Source organism: Mchenga conophoros, linkage group LG3, assembly GCF_057382185.1.
Source record: "Mchenga conophoros isolate Kocher_MC1m ecotype Shallow Benthic linkage group LG3, M_conophoros_male_GT1.1, whole genome shotgun sequence".
NCBI lineage: Eukaryota > Metazoa > Chordata > Actinopteri > Cichliformes > Cichlidae > Mchenga > Mchenga conophoros.
In genome coordinates this window covers 68,202,601-68,222,826 of record NC_140528.1, presented here as the reverse complement: position 1 = coordinate 68,222,826, position 20,226 = coordinate 68,202,601, and the positions used below count along the sequence as shown (strand labels likewise).

General features: G+C 40.2%; 2 protein-coding genes and 1 pseudogene across 3 annotated transcripts; all 3 read right to left on the bottom strand.

Annotated features, from left to right (window-relative positions):
• Positions 1-1,318: 1,318 nt before the first annotated feature.
• On the bottom strand, positions 1,319-5,175 carry LOC146580244 (macrophage mannose receptor 1-like). Its single transcript, XM_085269572.1, has 5 exons — positions 5,165-5,175; positions 4,649-4,689; positions 3,975-4,349; positions 3,467-3,808; positions 1,319-2,160 (listed from the first exon to the last, which is right to left on the bottom strand). Exons 2-5 carry the CDS (start codon positions 4,680-4,682, stop codon positions 1,814-1,816), a joined length of 1,098 nt encoding a protein of 365 aa, XP_085125698.1. The 5' UTR covers positions 4,683-4,689; positions 5,165-5,175; the 3' UTR covers positions 1,319-1,813.
• Positions 5,176-7,503: 2,328 nt separating this feature from the next.
• On the bottom strand, positions 7,504-10,277 carry LOC146580243 (putative C-type lectin domain family 20 member A; annotated as a pseudogene).
• Positions 10,278-14,309: 4,032 nt separating this feature from the next.
• On the bottom strand, positions 14,310-18,548 carry bcl6b (BCL6B transcription repressor). Of its 2 annotated transcripts, none has more exons than XM_085266861.1 (12): positions 18,424-18,548; positions 18,048-18,125; positions 17,713-17,939; positions 17,151-17,399; positions 16,927-17,061; positions 16,534-16,726; positions 16,243-16,445; positions 16,052-16,158; positions 15,859-15,957; positions 15,633-15,763; positions 15,214-15,351; positions 14,310-15,119 (listed from the first exon to the last, which is right to left on the bottom strand). In XM_085266861.1, the coding sequence occupies exons 3-12, from the start codon at positions 17,931-17,933 to the stop codon at positions 14,979-14,981; spliced, it is 1,617 nt and encodes a 538-aa protein (XP_085122987.1). In that variant the 5' UTR covers positions 17,934-17,939; positions 18,048-18,125; positions 18,424-18,548; the 3' UTR covers positions 14,310-14,978. The 2 variants fall into 2 exon arrangements, with proteins under 2 accessions (XP_085122987.1, XP_085122988.1); XM_085266862.1 differs by having other exon boundaries at positions 15,859-15,954.
• Positions 18,549-20,226: the final 1,678 nt, after the last annotated feature.

The following is a 20,226-nucleotide window of genomic DNA, read 5'->3' as shown; positions in this document are numbered from 1 at the left end:
GTAATGAAGGTGGGAATATGAGAGAGTGAAAGGATAAAAGAGAACGTATTTTTAGTGTTTTTGCTTTATATTCAGAAAAACAGACTAAAATATCTAAAAAATGGCAGAAATACAGACTGCCCATTTGTAATGCCTCAGGTAAACATCCTGAGGATCAAGGTGCAGTATATGAAAGGGAAAAGATACAGTGCAACTTGTTACGACATGTTGTGAAGTGAATTGGATTTTAAACCATGTGCTCACATAAGCACAGGAGCTGTATGCTGTGCATGCTGCTCTCTCAGACTGTTGCTGAAGGAAATACAGTGCTGTAAAAAGTGTTTTCTCCTTTCCTGATTTCTTAGTTTTGTGCATATTTGTTACATGTTTCAGATCATCAATCAAATGTTAATATTAGACAAAGACAACCTGATTTTTTGAAATTATGGTTTCATCTAAAGGGAGGAGGTTATCTAACAGTGTCCTACAGTGTTTTTTTTAGCATCAAGGGTGTCATAAAGTTTGTTGTTTCTCTTATTTAATGTAACTCCACCGCTATCAGCACTTTGTCAGTCATTTTATTTTTAAAAAAGTCTCTTTCTGTTTGCGGTTAAAACAAACAAACAGTAAGAGCCCTGTGAGTGTTGAGATGTGCAGACAGCAGAGGGAGTCAAAGCCAAGTGAAAAACTTATCAGGGCTCAGAAAAGGCTTCAGGTGGGTTTCTTATTTTGCTCACGCACAGCTCCAGCTCTGCCAGTAAAGACCTTAAAATCCTGTTTTCGGCAGCAGTGTTATTCCTGAGCAATCTTTTCTTGTTTGAATGCATCAGTCTGGCTCTGCTTTTCCTCCCATGACAAGTAAAAGCATTAAAAACATTGCTCTGAAGCGCTGAATGTAGCAAAGAGGTTATAGAAGTTATTTAGCTATTATTTAAACTGAATGATATTATCTCTTTCAGAAACATTCCTTTGTTCTTCACCCAACTTATATGAACATTATGTTTTACTTCAGGGGTGTGACGCAACTTTTCAGCAAGGAAAAAACTCTTCCTGCACTCTTTAACGAGACAAACTGGAACGCATGAAAACACAGTGTACTGACTAACTCCTTCCAGGGTTAAAGAATAATAAAACTGTATTACATGTGTAGTTAAATATTTACTAATAGCTGACAATGACACATGTTGGAGGATTTATTTTAACAGCCATTCCTTTAGCAATCGAAGCAATAAAATACAACGAAAACAGCTGAATACACATAAAACTTTATTATTGGCAAGGTATACATAAAATCCTTAAAAGTAAAAGTGTCATCAGTGTTATATGGATCAATATTACTGCTGCAGATGGTTAAGACTGAGGTTTACTTTAAACAAATGATTATAACATGGCTATGAGGACCACTTATCTCTAAAAAGCGACTTTTAATCATCATACAAACACACTTGGATATAACTTAAATTAAACAGCAGGTTAAACATTTATCATAGATGTTAATCGTCTTGGTTGAAACTGGACATGATGTCAGTTCCTCCTCTCTGCTTTCATTGCTAATATGCTAACACCACATGCTGTGATTTTCTGTGTAAATAACACACACGAGACCCTAAAACAAAAACTGTAATCACCCTTTTCATATAGCTTTTGTAATGTTGGATACAGTCTCTTCTCCCCTAATCCATATTTTGGTTCTTAATATAAGACACAGGGGTGACTCACTGCAATATTATTATTGTTTTTTCATCTTTCTACATTCAGTGCTTGATAAAAATCATAAAAGCAAATTATTTCTGCTGCAGTAATTAACCTGCAGTGAGTCAGAGAGGTTTAAAACTTACTCTGTAGAACAAATAAAGTTATATTTCTCATGTTCTCTTTGACTGACCCACTGATACCGTCCTCCTCTTTCCATAGCTGCACACCTACCACACTCCTCAATCTTTCCATTATCAGCCCAGTTCTCGTAGCAGACTGCTTTGTCACTGATCCAGAACCACAGATCCATCACGCAGCTGTAGCGCAGTCCCACCCATATGTAAGGACTGCTGGCATTCTTGGCTCTCCTCTCCACCCATCTCTGTTGGTGAGGGTTAGTGATGGAGACCAGGTCAGTGTGGTGCAGTCTGCAGTAATCCAAGGCTTCCTCCCAGGTCTTGTTTTCATTGATCAGAATCAATTTATCTGTCAGAAACAATCAAACTTCAGTTAAGTCTGGTTAACAGCAGCTTATGTTCCACTTTACCTTGAATACAGACAGTACACAATAAAACATTGTAGTTTTTCACTTCCTTTAGCTGTATACTTAATTATTGTAAGTGTGTACAGTGCATTTGGAAAGCATTCACAGTTCCACATTTTGTCCTGTTACAGTCTTATTCCAAAATAGATTAAATTTCTTGTTCACTTCAAAGTTCTGCACATGATACCCCAAAATGAAAAAGTGGGGAAAAGATTGTTGAAATTCCTGCAAATCAAAAGCAAAAATATGGCATGTACAGTATGTAAGTATTTACACTTTGTTGAAGTATCTTTGTCAACACTTGAAGCTTCAAGCCTTCCTGAGTATGATGCTACAAGCTTGGCATATCTATTTTAGGGCAGTTTCTCCCATTCATTGCACAACCTCTGAAGCTCCATCAGGTTGGATGGTGCACAGCCATTTTCAGATTTCTCCAGAGAATCAGGTTCAAACTTTGGCTCTTGCTGGTCACTTGAGGACCTTCACAGTGGTTCTGCAGCCACTTGTTTTTATCTTGGCCGTGTGCTTGGGGGCTTGTCCTGTATAAAATGAACCTAATGTGGATCTAATGTCCGGTGCACTCTGGAGCAGCTTATCATCAAGGATGTCTCTGCACATTGCATTCATCTTTCCCTCGACTCTGACTTGTCTCCCGGTCACTGCTGCTGATAAACATCCCCAGAGCATGATGCTGCCACCACCATGCTTCACTGTAAGGATGGTATTGGTCCGGTGATGAGTGGTACCTGGTTTCCTCCGGACGTGATGCTTGGCATTCAGAGTTAAGAGTTCAATCTTTGTTTCATCAGACCAGAGAATTTTATTTCCCATGGTCTGAGCATCCTTCAGGTGCATTTTGGTAAACTGAGGAGTGGCTTCAGTCTGCTCACTCTACTAAACAGGCCTGATTGTTGGAGGGCTTCAGAAATGATTGTTCTTCTGGAAGATTCTCGCTCCACAGAGCAATGCTGGAGCTCTGTCAGAGTGACCATCACTCCTTGACTAAGGCTTTTCTACCTCAAACTCTCTAACTGGCGAGGTGGCAGCTCTAGGAAAGTCCTGGTGGTTTCAAACTTCTTCCATTTAAGATCTCTGAGCTTATTGGGACCTTCAGTGCTGCAGAAATGTTTCTGTGCCTCAACACAAGCCTGTCTCAGAGCTCTACAGACAATTCCTTGGATCTTCTAAGTCTAGTGATGCTCCTATTACAGGGGAAAATAAATCAGATTAATCTTAGTAGAAACTCACCACCATAACAGAAGAAAGGATTTTTATTGTTGCATTCATCAGAGCTCCATTTTCCTGATCTGTTTAACAGAGTCGAAGCACATTTCCTGTTTTGTCCGTCATTAAATGACTCCATATCCCAGTGCCTGAAAGAGAAATTACTTCCATCTGACCACCTCCAGGTGTCTCTGAACAGGCCGATCCACAAATCCTGAGACTTTTTCAGGATCTTAAATTCTTGCCCATCCGCCTGATCGAGTCCACTGGCCAGGTCAGTGTAGTGATCTCTGCAGTACTTCTGAGCCTTTGTCCAGGTTATCTTCTCCTCAATCAAATGGATGGATTTACCGTCTCTCTTCTTTCCTGTTAAGCAAAACATCAAAACAAAACAAAATTTCCATCACCACAAACATTTTGAAGAAATACAGAAAGACACATAATTTGTATGATTCCTCAAACATGCTTTCTCTCCATTTCTCTTTCAGTTCAGTTATATTATCAAATCAGATTATTATCCACATATTCTCACCATCGTAGCAGATGAACCACATAGTTTGGTCACATGTGACATCTGCCCAGTTTTCTCTTGTCTTCACACAGTTCTCATTTTGATTTTGATTATTTGGTTCAGAAGATCCCCATCTGGTTTCATGTTCAGTGTAGTTCACCCCTGGCAGAGACCAATGCCACATCCTGTTTTCTTTTCCTGGGTTGCTGAACAGTCCAATCCAGGCTTTACCTTCATACTCTTTGGATTCACGCAGTCTCGCCATGTCTGCCATGTCAAACACGCTGGCCAGGTCTGCATAATTCTCTCTGCAGTATTTCTGTGCTTCTTCCCAGGTTTTGTCTTCTCTAATAAAGTGGTACTCATACAGGTAACAGGTGGAGACGAAACACTGACCTAAAAGCAGTAAAATATTAGCAATAATGCTGCATTATCAAATCAAACTCACTGGTTCACAGATAAACAGTCTACAACACAAGTGTGACTCTGAGCTCAGTGACCTTGTCAGTGAAAGACAAATGTGTGCAGATAAAACAAATAGATGAAAATCAAATGGAAAAACAAAGAAAAGACAGAAGAAGTAAGAAGACAAGACACTACAAAAAACACGGTAAGTTTGTAGGATTCAACAAAACACACACCAGGTAGAGAAATATCATCTCTATAGGGAAACTCAATCAGAATTTTCCACTTACCCATCAGAATCAGCAGAAAGAGACTCCACTGCATCTTTAATCTGCCGGATTAAATAAATATTTCATTAGATAATGAAATCATGTTTCATTTCATAGATGGTCTGGTTATAATCATCATTATAATCTGGGTGTACAGATTGGAAGTTCAGCTGGACCCAAATGCAGACACGAGCAGGCAGCCAGAGTTGAAATGTTTTACATCACTCATGTATACATCAAAACATAGAATTAGGCTTTATCACTGTTGTAAAAATACTCCATGCTGTACTAATACAGAGGTGTCTTATTGTTGAGGTCAGGAGCTGCCAGATCTGTTTTCTCTGGTAGTCTGCATGCATGAAAGAGTCTCTGCTTAACATAACTGATATTATATTAAGGCTGATTCTTCGGTTTAAAGGTGCTTTTCTTTTAAATCCAGTCTGCTGCATATCTTAGAAATTGATTTTGAAAATATATAAATATATATAAACATAAACAAACACAAAACATGCAATGAATTACAGATTTCAAACTTACATCTGGTTAGTCTTTTGGTCCTTTGTCTAATTTGGCCTCTTTCCTCGAAGGGTTCAAATAAACACTGAAATAAAAGCAAACACAGAGAGCTCATTATGCAAAGATCGGAATTTATATATTAAAATACTGCTGCTGCTTTCAGAAAGATAAAGACGAGGGAGTTTTTTACACGTATGAAAGCGGTATTCTGTTACGTGTTGTAGCTTATAGCTTTTTCCTCAATGATTGTAAAACTGTATAATTTTGTTGTTGTCTCTTGTTTTTGAACTGACTTCTCATCATATACTTTACCAATGAAAAAGCTGATGATGGTTTGGATCGTTTATATGCAGAAATATTGAAATTATGGAAATATTTATACTTGTATTGTGAGCTTGTTCTTTACCTGAGTGTTTTATCTTGATGTCGCTTTACAATTTCCTTACTTTTGCATGTAAACACTGAAACACTGCTGATAAAATAAGACCTGAATCTGTGGATAATTAGCTTTTTATTACTTATTTTTCATTTAAATTCACTTTTGTTATTATTGGATGTCGTCACTTACAGTCCTATGTCTCTGAACTTTCCCACACACGTTGGAGAATATGACTGTTTTTCAATAACTATCATTAAGAGATTATCTTAATTTTCATATGAACACATTTTTCACTGTACATGTAACGTTATAAATCCTCCCAGTGTGGATCATATTTACATTTTGAATGCAAATTTCTCTGAAATGATTACAAGATAAACATGTGAGCAAATGAGCCATACGCTCAGAAAACTTCCCACGAACTCCAGTCGTCTGCAAAATGACCTCACATATGTATATTTTTTGAAAAGTGATCACAAGCATTTTCTTATTAGTTCCTCCTGTTCTTTAATAGTACTTGTTAAGCAGGTTGTAACCTATCTAGGGGAGCTATGCCTTAAACATCTCTGTCAGCTGACATACGAGTGGTAATTTTTTTCATTAAATGAATGAATTAAGGATAAAAACCATTAGAGGTTCATAATAAACTGACAATAAATGTAATGAAGGTGGGAATATGAGAGAGTGAAAGGATAAAAGAGAACGTATTTTTAGTGTTTTTGCTTTATATTCAGAAAAACAGACTAAAATATCTAAAAAATGGCAGAAATACAGACTGCCCATTTGTAATGCAATCCTCAGGTAAACATCCTGAGGATCAAGGTGCAGTATATGAAAGGGAAAAGATACAGTGCAACTTGTTACGACATGTTGTGAAGTGAATTGGATTTTAAACCATGTGCTCACATAAGCACAGGAGCTGTATGCTGTGCATGCTGCTCTCTCAGACTGTTGCTGAAGGAAATACAGTGCTGTAAAAAGTGTTTTCTCCTTTCCTGATTTCTTAGTTTTGTGCATATTTGTTACATGTTTCAGATCATCAACCAAATGTTAATATTAGACAAAGACAACCTGATTTTTTGAAATTATGGTTTCATCTAAAGGGAGGAGGTTATCTAACAGTGTCCTACAGTGTTTTTTTAGCATCAAGGGTGTCATAAGGTTTGTTGTTTCTCTTATTTAATGTAACTCCACCGCTATCAGCACTTTGTCAGTCATTTTATTTTTAAAAAAAGTCTCTTTCTGTTTGCGGTTAAAACAAACAAACAGTAAGAGCCCTGTGAGTGTTGAGATGTGCAGACAGCAGAGGGAGTCAAAGCCAAGTGAAAAACTTATCAGGGCTCAGAAAAGGCTTCAGGTGGGTTTCTTATTTTGCTCACGCACAGCTCCAGCTCTGCCAGTAAAGACCTTAAAATCCTGTTTTCGGCAGCAGTGTTATTCCTGAGCAATCTTTTCTTGTTTGAATGCATCAGTCTGGCTCTGCTTTTCCTCCCATGACAAGTAAAAGCATTAAAAACATTGCTCTGAAGCGCTGAATGTAGCAAAGAGGTTATAGAAGTTATTTAGCTATTATTTAAACTGAATGATATTATCTCTTTCAGAAACATTCCTTTGTTCTTCACCCAACTTATATGAACATTATGTTTTACTTCAGGGGTGTGACGCAACTTTTCAGCAAGGAAAAAACTCTTCCTGCACTCTTTAACGAGACAAACTGGAACGCATGAAAACACAGTGTACTGACTAACTCCTTCCAGGGTTAAAGAATAATAAAACTGTATTACATGTGTAGTTAAATATTTACTAATAGCTGACAATGACACATGTTGGAGGATTTATTTTAACAGCCATTCCTTTAGCAATCGAAGCAATAAAATACAACGAAAACAGCTGAATACACATAAAACTTTATTATTGGCAAGGTATACATAAAATCCTTAAAAGTAAAAGTGTCATCAGTGTTATATGGATCAATATTACTGCTGCAGATGGTTAAGACTGAGGTTTACTTTAAACAAATGATTATAACATGGCTATGAGGACCACTTATCTCTAAAAAGCGACTTTTAATCATCATACAAACACACTTGGATATAACTTAAATTAAACAGCAGGTTAAACATTTATCATAGATGTTAATCGTCTTGGTTGAAACTGGACATGATGTCAGTTCCTCCTCTCTGCTTTCATTGCTAATATGCTAACACCACATGCTGTGATTTTCTGTGTAAATAACACACACGAGACCCTAAAACAAAAACTGTAATCACCCTTTTCATATAGCTTTTGTAATGTTGGATACAGTCTCTTCTCCCCTAATCCATATTTTGGTTCTTAATATAAGACACAGGGGTGACTCACTGCAATATTATTATTGTTTTTTCATCTTTCTACATTCAGTGCTTGATAAAAATCATAAAAGCAAATTATTTCTGCTGCAGTAATTAACCTGCAGTGAGTCAGAGAGGTTTAAAACTTACTCTGTAGAACAAATAAAGTTATATTTCTCATGTTCTCTTTGACTGACCCACTGATACCGTCCTCCTCTTTCCATAGCTGCACACCTACCACACTCCTCAATCTTTCCATTATCAGCCCAGTTCTCGTAGCAGACTGCTTTGTCACTGATCCAGAACCACAGATCCAGCACGCAGGTGTAGCGCAGTCCCACCCATATGTAGGGACTGCTGGCATTCTTGGCTCTCCTCTCCACCCATCTCTGTTGGTGAGGGTTAGTGATGGAGACCAGGTCAGTGTGGTACAGTCTGCAGTAATCCAAGGCTTCCTCCCAGGTCTTGTTTTCATTGATCAGAATCAATTTATCTGTCAGAAACAATCAAACTTCAGTTAAGTCTGGTTAACAGCAGCTTATGTTCCACTTTACCTTGAATACAGACAGTACACAATAAAACATTGTAGTTTTTCACTTCCTTTAGCTGTATACTTAATTATTGTAAGTGTGTACAGTGCATTTGGAAAGCATTCACAGTTCCACATTTTGTCCTGTTACAGTCTTATTCCAAAATAGATTAAATTTCTTGTTCACTTCAAAGTTCTGCACATGATACCCCAAAATGAAAAAGTGGGGAAAAGATTGTTGAAATTCCTGCAAATCAAAAGCAAAAATATGGCATGTACAGTATGTAAGTATTTACACTTTGTTGAAGTATCTTTGTCAACACTTGAAGCTTCAAGCCTTCCTGAGTATGATGCTACAAGCTTGGCATATCTATTTTAGGGCAGTTTCTCCCATTCATTGCACAACCTCTGAAGCTCCATCAGGTTGGATGGTGCACAGCCATTTTCAGATCTCTCCAGAGAATCAGGTTCAAACTTTGGCTCTTGCTGGTCACTTGAGGACCTTCACAGTGGTTCTGCAGCCACTTGTTTTTATCTTGGCCGTGTGCTTGGGGGCTTGTCCTGTATAAAATGAACCTAATGTGGATCTAATGTCCGGTGCACTCTGGAGAAGCTTATCATCAAGGATGTCTCTGCACATTGCATTCATCTTTCCCTCGACTCTGACTTGTCTCCCGGTCACTGCTGCTGATAAACATCCCCAGAGCATGATGCTGCCACCACCATGCTTCACTGTAAGGATGGTATTGGTCCGGTGATGAGTGGTACCTGGTTTCCTCCGGACGTGATGCTTGGCATTCAGAGTTAAGAGTTCAATCTTTGTTTCATCAGACCAGAGAATTTTATTTCCCATGGTCTGAGCATCCTTCAGGTGCATTTTGGTAAACTGAGGAGTGGCTTCAGTCTGCTCACTCTACTAAACAGGCCTGATTGTTGGAGGGCTTCAGAAATGATTGTTCTTCTGGAAGATTCTCGCTCCACAGAGCAATGCTGGAGCTCTGTCAGAGTGACCATCACTCCTTGACTAAGGCTTTTCTACCTCAAACTCTCTAACTGGCGAGGTGGCAGCTCTAGGAAAGTCCTGGTGGTTTCAAACTTCTTCCATTTACAGATCTCTGAGCTTATTGGGACCTTCAGTGCTGCAGAAATGTTTCTGTGCCTCAACACAAGCCTGTCTCAGAGCTCTACAGACAATTCCTTGGATCTTCTAAGTCTAGTGATGCTCCTATTACAGGGGAAAATAAATCAGATTAATCTTAGTAGAAACTCACCACCATAACAGAAGAAAGGATTTTTATTGTTGCATTCATCAGAGCTCCATTTTCCTGATCTGTTTAACAGAGTCGAAGCACATTTCTTTTTGTTTTGTCCGTCATTAAATGACTCCATATCCCAGTGCCTGAAAGAGAAATTACTTCCAGGTGTCTCTGAACAGGCCGATCCACAAATCCTGAGACTTTTTCAGGATCTTAAATTCTTCCCCATCCACCTGATCGAGTCCACTGGCCAGGTCAGTGTAGTGATCTCTGCAGTAGTTCTGAGCCTTTGTCCAGTTCTTGGGCTCTTTAATCAAATGGATGGATTTACCGTCTCTCTTCTTTCCTGTTAAGGAAAAACATCAAAACAAAACAAAATTTCCATCACCACAAACATTTGAAGAAATACAGAAAGACACATAATTTGTATGATTCCTCAAACATGCTTTCTCTCCATTTCTCTTTCAGTTCAGTTATATTATCAAATCAGACTATTATCCACATATTCTCACCATCGTAGCAGATGAACCACATAGTTTGGTCACATGTGACATCTGCCCAGTTTTCTCTTGTCTTCACACAGTTCTCATTTTCCTTTTGATCATCTGGTTCAGAAGATCCCCATCTGGTTTCATGTTCAGTGTAGTTCACCCCTGGCAGAGACCAATGCCACATCCTGTTTTCTTTTCCTGGGTTGCTGAACAGTCCAATCCAGGCTTTACCTTCATACTCTTTGGATTCACGCAGTCTCGCCATGTCTGCCATGTTCCTAGTCTGGTCTGGATGCTCTACTTTAAATTTGTCTGATTATCATTTGAAGTGACAGCTCTGTTTAGGTCATTGATGAGATACTGTGTGATCATTTTGCAGTTCTGTACAGAAAGGTTGGGTTGGATCCCACAATTGTTCTGTGGGACGCAGATCACATTTTGAAGAGAGGACCCAAATGCAGACGTTGGGAGACTAAACTTAACAAAAGCAAGCTGTTTATTAAGGCTGCAATCATAAAAAATACATAACAAAGGCAAACGGCGACTCGGACTTTGACTAAAACCAAGCTATACTGGGAAATCCACTGGTCACCAAATAATAAGCACACTCCATTCAATGTAATGAATTACAAATTTTAAACTTACATCTGGTTAGTGGTTCTATCCTTGGCCGATGTCTGTCGTGGAAGTGTTCAAGTAAATCGGGAAGTAATAACAAACAAAGAGAAGGCTTTATGGAGAGGTCTGGATTTAAATATTAAAATAGTGCAGTCCTAACCAAATCAGCAGAAGTATCATAACAGAGCATCACTGATGGCTGTCCAACAAAAAGAAACTGAAAGCATCATTCTGTCTCGCCCTTTTTCACTCACAAACATATAAAATATAATCATTTTCCCCAATAATTGTAAGACTATAATTGTTGTCTATTGTTTTTGAACTGACTCCTCATTATGAATATAATAATAATAATTTGTTTTTTATTATTTTTATTACCTATTTTTCATTTAAAACGACTTCTGTTATTATTGGATGTCCTCACTTACAGTCTAATGTCTTTGTCCCACAGATGTTGGAGAATATGATTGTTTTTCAATAACTATCTGAATTAATAGATTATCTTAATTTTAAGGTTGCAGCACACTGAATGTAACCAGAGTCATACGAGGACACATGAACACATTGTAAATCATCCCGCTGTGGATCATATTTGAATCTTATTTGATTCCCAAAAATATTCTGACCTTGTTTGAGTGACTGCCCATACTTTGTTTTATTGGTTTCTTTTTAAAAATGTGATCACGAGCATTTATATATTATTTGCTTTAAAATACCTCTGATGGCGGCTGCCAGCTGACACAATGAGTGATAATTTTGATATTTTTGTGGCTCGATTAAATAAATTAGGGGTTTTTGAAAATTCATAAAAATGACAGAAAAGTAGAGACTGCGCCTTTGTAGAGCAATCCTCAGGTAACGATCCTGTGAGCAGGGTGCAGAATATGAAAGAAAAAAAATACAATGTGCCTTGTGTATTCAATATTTCCAGTTTGATAGTGTAGTATCTGCCCTGTGAGTGTTCAGGTGTGCAGACAGTAGAGGGAGGTAAAGCCAAGTTTAAAAATCAAGAGCTCAGAAAAGGCTTCAAGTCACTGACCAGCTCTACCAGTAAACATCCAGTTTTTGGTACCAATATTATTCCTGATCAGTCTTTTCTTGTGTAAATGCATCAGTCTATGATGATTAATGCTGGCTTTAAATTCTGTGTCACAAAATATATTTATATCTGTTGCCTTTTCCTGGAACAGCTGAGTTGTCATCATTAACATTATAACTCTGCTTTTCCTCCTGCGACACTTCAAAAACATTGCTCAAAGACTAATGTAACCAGAATAGAAACTATTATGAAGTTGTCAGAACAGAAATACGTATTATGTCTTTAAGGGGACTTTTGTTCTTTCCCAAATTTATTTTAAAGTGTTGGTGGATGTGCTGGAAACATTCCTCAGAGATTTTGGTTCATGCTGATATGACAGCAATGTTGTGCATTCAGAGCTACTCTGCATATCTTCACACATTCTTCACCACAACCCTGCTGCTAACCTGTTTTCTCTTTTTCAGACCGTTCTCTGTGGGAAAATCCCAGCAGCTCCGCAGTTCCTGAAATACCAACTTGCCTGGCACCAAAACCACGCCCCATTCAAAGCAGCTTAAATCATCTTTCTTCTTCATTCTGATCCACAGTTTCAGCTTCAGCAGGTCGTTCTGATCAAGTCTACATGCGTCAATGCACTAAGTTGCTGCCATGTGATTTGATATCTGGGGTTGAACTATGTGTATAAGATATTTAAAGCCTCACAGATTAATAAGATAATAATAAAGAATTTAAGCTACTTCAATTATTGTCAGTTTTGTGTAAGTCATAAAAACTGTGCATTATAGAAACCCAAACAGGAGACTTTAGTTTTACTTAATCTCTAAGGAGTTACAACAGAAATGAGAAATAGCACCCAAACGTTGCAGTTTCTACTAATCTCCCGTGGTCTTTGCTCCAGTGTCCACTTTCTGAGCTCTACTTCGTTTATTGTCTCTGTTAGCTTATGTATTTCCCAATAAATATGCGGTTCGTCACAAACTTGCTCAACAGGCCTTTTGCAGGATTGTATTTCACAATAGCAGGACAAGTTGTGTAACATATGATAAACACTCTCTGACTCTCACTGATAGATCAGTTTTCCCTGCAACCTCATACGTCTATAATTTCTCAAGATTTCTGGGAATTAGTCATAGCTGTAGTTTTTATTTTGTTGAATAAATGTATACTTTTTATATATTTAAATGTATTTACAATTAGAGCTTTTTGTATCTAGTAGAGCTATGTGGTTAGATTTTGAAACTTTATACTATATTGTATTATTTAATTCAGTTTAGTTAGTTACTTTTCTGTCTTGGAACAATTGTGATCACATAATTTCCTCAGGGATTAATGACGTGTTCTGATTCTGATTTCTATCTGCTGCTTGCAGGAGTAAATTTCTTTCCAAACGCAGTAGAAACCTTGGGTGTCGATCGTAGTTGGTTTGCGCTTTATGTTCCTCGGGGAAGGAAATGCTTCTCCAAATTAGGGCAGCATCATACTCATAACTGCGGTAGCTTCCTGAAATGTTCAAACTGTGCTCACTAATGCTCACTTCATGAAATAATCTTCACATATTTCCCATTTCATATTCACTTCCTCAGATTTGTTCCATCCTCTTATCTGACAGCCTTCAGATGAAGTCATATGAGAAGGAGAACCCTGCAAAGGTATGAATGAAGGGAAAAAGCTGCATGTCGTAGGGGAGGAGGGGGTTGAAGGTTGGAAAGTCCCTTCAAGCTTCCAATGTTTGTCCGCCGAGCGTGGACAATAAGGCCAGCTAGCCACAACTCATCAGGGAGCAGGAAGCAGGGATGACAGAGGGTGGGAGAGTTCAGCAGGAGTCTGCAGCCCCTCCAGGAAGCACCAGCGGGCTCGCACACGTGTTATTGGCTGGTAGAGTGGACTATTAAGACCCAGGAGGAAACAGGTGCCCTCAGCTTCATTGTTTCCTCACCAGCAACCAAGAAAAAACAAAACAAATACTAAAAAAAAAAATGGAGGGATAATTTTACTGAGCAGAAGATGTGATTCATGGGTAAAAAGAGTTTCCTAATGGGAGGAAGAAAATCAAAGGAGGTGAAAGGCTGAAGGCGCAGAGAGCCTGAAAATAAGTTGTTTTAGTTATCCAGTTGTTTACACATTCGCCTAACAAGCAACAAGATCTCCAGTTTGATCCCGGGATGAGATATAGATCCCTCGGGGATTGTGTCAGGAAGGGCACTCTACCACATCAAACATGTGGCGCTGCCCCCTGGGCGAGCCATTATGACAAAAGTAGTTTTAGTCATTCAGGGGATGAGTCATATGTAGCACCACGGTCTTGGAGGAACGTCGTCTCATTTCACTGTGTACTGCACCACTGCACATGGTTGGGATGACAATAAAGTCACTTGACCTTGAGTTCTTTAAAATACAATATATACACTATGACACACCAAAGATCACGTTTCCAATTAATATAAAAGTTATTTAATTTAAATTGTACAAAACCATCTTTGTCCAGCAAATTACCTCTCACAAATACAGATTTAGTAATATTACATTTTTATTTGAGTTGTCTTGTTTAAAAGTTTAGCAAACATCATTTGATTTCTTCACTTTTTGTTCAGCATGATACAAAAGTCCTTTGCCTGCTTGGACTGGAAAAGCACATAGTTTTACTTTTTTCTTTAAAGTTACACAGGCGCCGGGCCATCGGGTTAAGATAAATCAAAGTTAAATACACATCAGACAAAGAAGCTTCGGTAACTTGAAACTGAAAAACCCCACGTCTGTTCTAATTTACACCAAATCTGATCACATCTGCTTCACAAAACTTGCTTTATCTTTCCTTCAATCTGCTCACACGCACACATTTCTTTACAATTCAATATGCACACAAATGCACAACACTTGTACGACTTTACCTTTCGCTCCATACCCTGTCCCCTTCTTTACACTTCTTCGCAAACCCTCAAGCAAAACATTCTTTAATCGTCTCAATCGTGTATTATTAAAGCACAACCTCACCAAACCTCAACCAACAGCTTTGTAGAAATGACTGTCTCTTACTCCATGTGTAACCTATTTGTAGTTTTTCATTCATTTATTGTTTGTTGTTGCCTCTATTCAAGACGAGATGCTAACAATTTTGCAACTGACAAGTGAGTTAATGAGCCAAATTTCACATTCTGACAGATTCAGATCATTGAGGTGCGATTAGTGATCCTCCTCAGCAGGCCTGCAGGATAGGCTGGTAGGGCTCAGTCAGCACTTTGTAGCGGATCTTGGTGTTTGTGACGGCCCCGTGCTTCTGGCGCAGGTGCAGGCGCAGCTGGCTCTTGTGTCGGAAGTGCAGGTCACACTTCTCGCACTGGAAAAACACAGAGCGTTCATTCATTAGACGTCATGAACATGACAGGACAATGCTCTTGATGCTGCGATTACGTGTGCCGCAGGTAGCTTACGCTGTAAGGCTTCTCTCCGGTGTGGATCCGCAGGTGACTCTTCAGCGTCTGCAGGTGGCGGAAGCGGGTGCCGCAGGTGTTGCAGGGGTAAGGCTTCTCCCCAGTGTGAATCAACACGTGGGCCCTGAGGTGGGCAACCTAACACCGGGGCAGACCACACAAACAGGTTGAGAGGTGCAAAATAAAGCATGCAAACATCAAACAAGGCAGGCCTCGAGGAAGAGCTGTAGCCATCTACACTCGCTCCACATTTTCAAATTTTGCGAGCAACTAGAAGAGTTAACGAGAAACTGGAACTCAACTAGTCTACATGAACCAGTCTGATACTGCTGGAGATAAAGAAAACACACCAGTATCTAGTGTGGCTAACATCTGTGTTATTTCTGAGAAGTCTTTTCACGCAGTCATTTGACCCTCACCTGAACAAACCGTGCCCCGCAGGTGTCACAGCGGTAAGGCTTCTCTCCGGAGTGAATCCGGGAGTGAGTCTTCAGGTTGGCTGGTCGGTTGAACTGAGCTGCACACACGTTACAGCGGTATGGCTTGTCACCTGCAGACCCAGAGGTCATTGTTACATGTTTGTTGTTCACTTCTGAACTGCATGCAGAACAGGAAAGTAAATTTAAACTTTTTTTTAAGTCTCACTTGAGCAGGCAGGTTTGGGTCCTTGAAGGCTACCAGAGAAGGAATAGGGCGTGTAGTAGCTTTCACGCTTAACTTGGTGATGATTGAGATGGGCGGCTTCTGGGTGAGAAGAGTGCGATTTCAGGAAAATAGTTAAAAATAAAATTTTATAATAGCACCAGTGGAAGGTTTTAAAAGTGCTGTTTATACCTACCATGTCCCTCCTTGTTAGAGGTGGGCACAGTTGGGTGGTCCTCAGAGGGTGATGGCCTGAGGGGAGGGGCTCGGCCAGAACCCTCGTAGCAGGAGGCCTGCCCCTGTCTGAGGAAGAGAGGGTCAAAGATTTTAGAAACCCTTACAAACTTTCTGTTTTCTCTGTCTTTTCATTGTTGTTATCCAGTTTACCTATCAATCTGACCGGGCACTTCTCCAGACCACGCCTCTGTTGGTGCTTTTGGTGTTGAGTCATCAGTGGGTGATGCTTGATTTTGGGGTTCCTCCATCTCCTCAACTTTCACTGCACTGGCAGCACAGAGAGGGTTGAGGACAATGTACTTGTACTTCTTCCAGTTGCAGGCCTTCGGGTCTGGTGTGGCTTTGGCATCACTCTGGGGAAAACAGACAGAACATCAGTTATACAAGTGCTGCACGAGCTCCCCAAAACCCTACAAATCAAATACTTTTCCTGAGACATACCACAAGGTTTTTGTTGCAGGTCTCAGATGCAGCAGGAGAACTTGGTTGGCAGCTGGAGCGGGTGGGGCTGCTTGGAGACAAAGTCGGGCTGGCCATGAGAGGTGACTCAGGGTCTCCTTTCAGCTCTGTTGACCTGGGCTGACAGCTGGGGAAAGCCCCTGGCTTGAGAGAGCCCCCAGTCACCACAGGGACCCTGCAGGAAAAACAAAGGAAGCGCTGTAATGAGCTAAACCCGTCAAAGGACAAAGGAGCGCAAACCAAAGCACGTCTGGCATTGTGCAAACAACGGCTCAAAGTGATAAACAACTTTGAAAAGTAGGAGCCGCGCAAAAAAAGTCATCCGGGATATCAACTATACATTTAATTATTCAGTTTCACACTAGACCTTCTTACCGGGTTGCTGCTGCTGTTGGCAGTAATCGCAGGGGTCCTTGAGTAGGCAAGTCCCCTCCTTTGGGAGATACAGAGGGTACGGACACCCTGGAGTCCAGCTCCAACTGGAGGTGTCTGACTGTCCTATTCTCCATGCTGCAAAAGATTGCACATGCAATTTGATCCAGTTTAATACACTATCTCTTCCAAGCTGTGAACAGCACGTGTTCTTTCATGGCCCTCACCAGTGCAGCTGCATGAAATCCCGGCAGGTCTCAGCCACGTGGTCCATCTGCAGGTAGACAGCCACAGCCAACACCCCGGAGACAATGCTCGGTGTCAGAGGGAGGCGGGAGGTGTACATGAAGTCTAGCAGCAGGGAGACGCTAGAGGGGTCCAGTGTGGTGGGGAGAGACACAGTCATGAGCTGCTCCCCGCTCCCACCACGCCCCTGTAGCAATGCACGGCGTGAATACAGCGAGTAGAAGAAACCACTGAGAAGAGAGGAGAAAGCAAAAACAACTTAAAGTAAGACATGCAGTTCTCGTATAAAAAACTATCTGCAGTGCTTTTAAGGGAAGAAATGGGGAGAAAGGGAGTGGGAAGAAAAAAACAATGGATGTACTAAGTGGAAGGAAACAGGAGCTTATGATGAATGAAACAAAATTAGAAAGACAAAACCAACTATGAGTCAGGCATAGAAAGAGGTGCAAGATGTACCACTCGGATTATTTTTGCAGTAGAAGAAGATTAAAGAAGATATTGCTCCTAAATTCTGACCACAAAAGGACTGGTTTGTCCACCAACCTGCAGGCCACGAGCACAGCACAGTGTGCCTGCAGGTGCACGTTGCCAACGATCAGGGTGGTGTCAGTCAGGATGCTCCGATGTCGGAGTTCATTCAGGTTCAGCAGCACATCATTGGAGTGGCGAGTGAACTCCTTCACATATCCTTCAGCTGGGGCCGCAGCCCTCATGCTCTGCCCTCTGTCGGCCCGATATCCCTCCAGAGCTTCCATCGTGCTCATCTGAATCTTTAAGGCATTATAAGTAAAACAATGAGGCATTGTACATAATTTTCATGATTTTTTTAATGATTGCACAAATATCCTTTCTATGTAAGATGCATAACAGACACTTACCTGTGTGTAACTGAAATAATAAATATACTGGAGTGTCCCAGACACATCCGTTAGGTGAGACCAGCTCCCTACTCGTACCTTTGAGTGGGGAAAAAAGAAATACTAATTTAATCCCATTTGCATATTCAACTTTACAGTGTTACGTTTTTAAATCGACATGAATATGAATCAAACAGCAGCAGCGTGCACTTTTAAAAACTAAGAGTTTACCAGAATTTTCTGTAGATAAATCACCTATTTAGTGTACTTCAAGGGTTGTTTAAAGAAGATTAAGATTATTAACAGTTCTACATAAAAATAAAAAAGTTAATCTAAGAAAGCGACAGTTAGGCAAATCATTTTTAAAAAAGCGAAACAATCAGTATTTCCACCTTACCCCGACCAGCAGGGACGAGAATTAGCGTGCACTGCACTGACGTCAAACCCCTTTGGCTCAGTGTTCAGTCCACGGTCAAAGATGTGGAGCAAAGGGATCACCGACAGCCTCCGCTTGCTCTGAGCAACACTGTGAGGAGAGGTTGAAGGGAGGGAGCTCTTTATAATATCATTCAGGAAGCCCCCTTACAACCAGGGCAGCTCATTTCCTCTTTCCTCAATGGGCCCACGCGCACACTGGAAACAACGCAGGAAAAAGCCCTGCATGGCTCAGGCTCCAGGCTCTAAGTATTTTTAGTGGTCTATTAGTTTTTCTAAACTCCCCCCTAGGTCTGTACAAACTAATAGCAGGAAAAGCATCGTGTGTTTTTGTGCCATGTTAAAAAAATATATGTAAGGACCTTTGGGGACATGCAGTACGTGTCTGACTATCCAGGGGTAAGCCAGAGAACATCCCCCACCAACGCTTTCCTGCCCTTCACCTCTCTCCTGGACAGAGGAAACTGCTTGACAGGAAGCTGGAGCACCAACTTATTGTTGAATAAACAAGTTATGCTTTCACCTTTTTAAAGGATGATTTTTTTAAACATTTTTACAAATTCTGCTAATAATTTTATGCGCAAGCTCTCATAACCTATGATGATGCCCATCATTTATAATAAATACTCCCATTCAAATACAAACTGTCATTGTTGAGTCAACCAGGTCAGTATAATGGGCATTTATAAGTACTTCACAACACTATCCGGAAGCTTCTGGCTTGATGCCTCAGAGCAAAGGCTACGTGTTATGAGGACCAAAAGGAAGGAAGTGAGACAAAATTGATCATTATAAATGGGAGACACCTTCTCCACACTGAAAAACAACCCCTACCCAACCCTGACTGAGAGAAATGCAGCCGACAGATGTGCAGGAACTTCCTCACACATACACACAAACATGCACAAACTTATTATGCATCCTGCAAAGCTGCTCAGAGACGTGGATAAAAAACCCGCCCGCGCAGGACATCCGTCAATAATAAAGCAAGCAGGAGATAAGGGAAGAGATATGGAGATGGGTTGGGGGCTGGGAGGTGTTAATGAAGTGAGGGGACAAAGGCTTTAGAGGTTATGAATATATTTTTTTTTAAAAATGATTAGCGGAAAGCTGCCCCATCTTTAGCACAGCCTCAGGTTCACAGAGAATCACACACAGTACAGTTAACTGAGTCACAGCTAACGTGAACTATGAACTGTGTTTCCTCCACATCAGAGCATTTTACAGGAGACCATGAGGAAGGTGAAGAAAAAAAATCTTCAAGGTTGACTTCTTAGAAGTGCTCTGATTCAGCTATACTGTGTAATGTTGAGGTGAAGCTTGGAAATGTTCCTCTAAAATGAAAAACAGATGTAGGATTCAGTGCAGGATGAGATCTACAAGAGAAACAAAATACTGCTCAAACTTAAATGATTACTTTTGATGAATTTAAAGTGACTCGGTTAACTAGACTACATGTTCTCAGAGTTTTGCAGGCTTGATATGTCTTAAAGGGGAAAACATTTAACAAGAATTTATTTAATAGTAATAAAGATTATTAGGCATAGAGTTTACAGAGTTTTTGTTACACTGTTACACAGTTTGATACAGCACAGCGTACTCTAAACACTGCATGCTCTATATATTGCGTATATTTATGCCCTATATGTTGTACTGTGCCCCATACACCGCATTGTGCCCCATATAACACACTATGGCCCATGCACTGCACCACACTCCTTGTGATAGAAATTGCAGATGTTTTCCTTACTGAAGTGCAAATTAT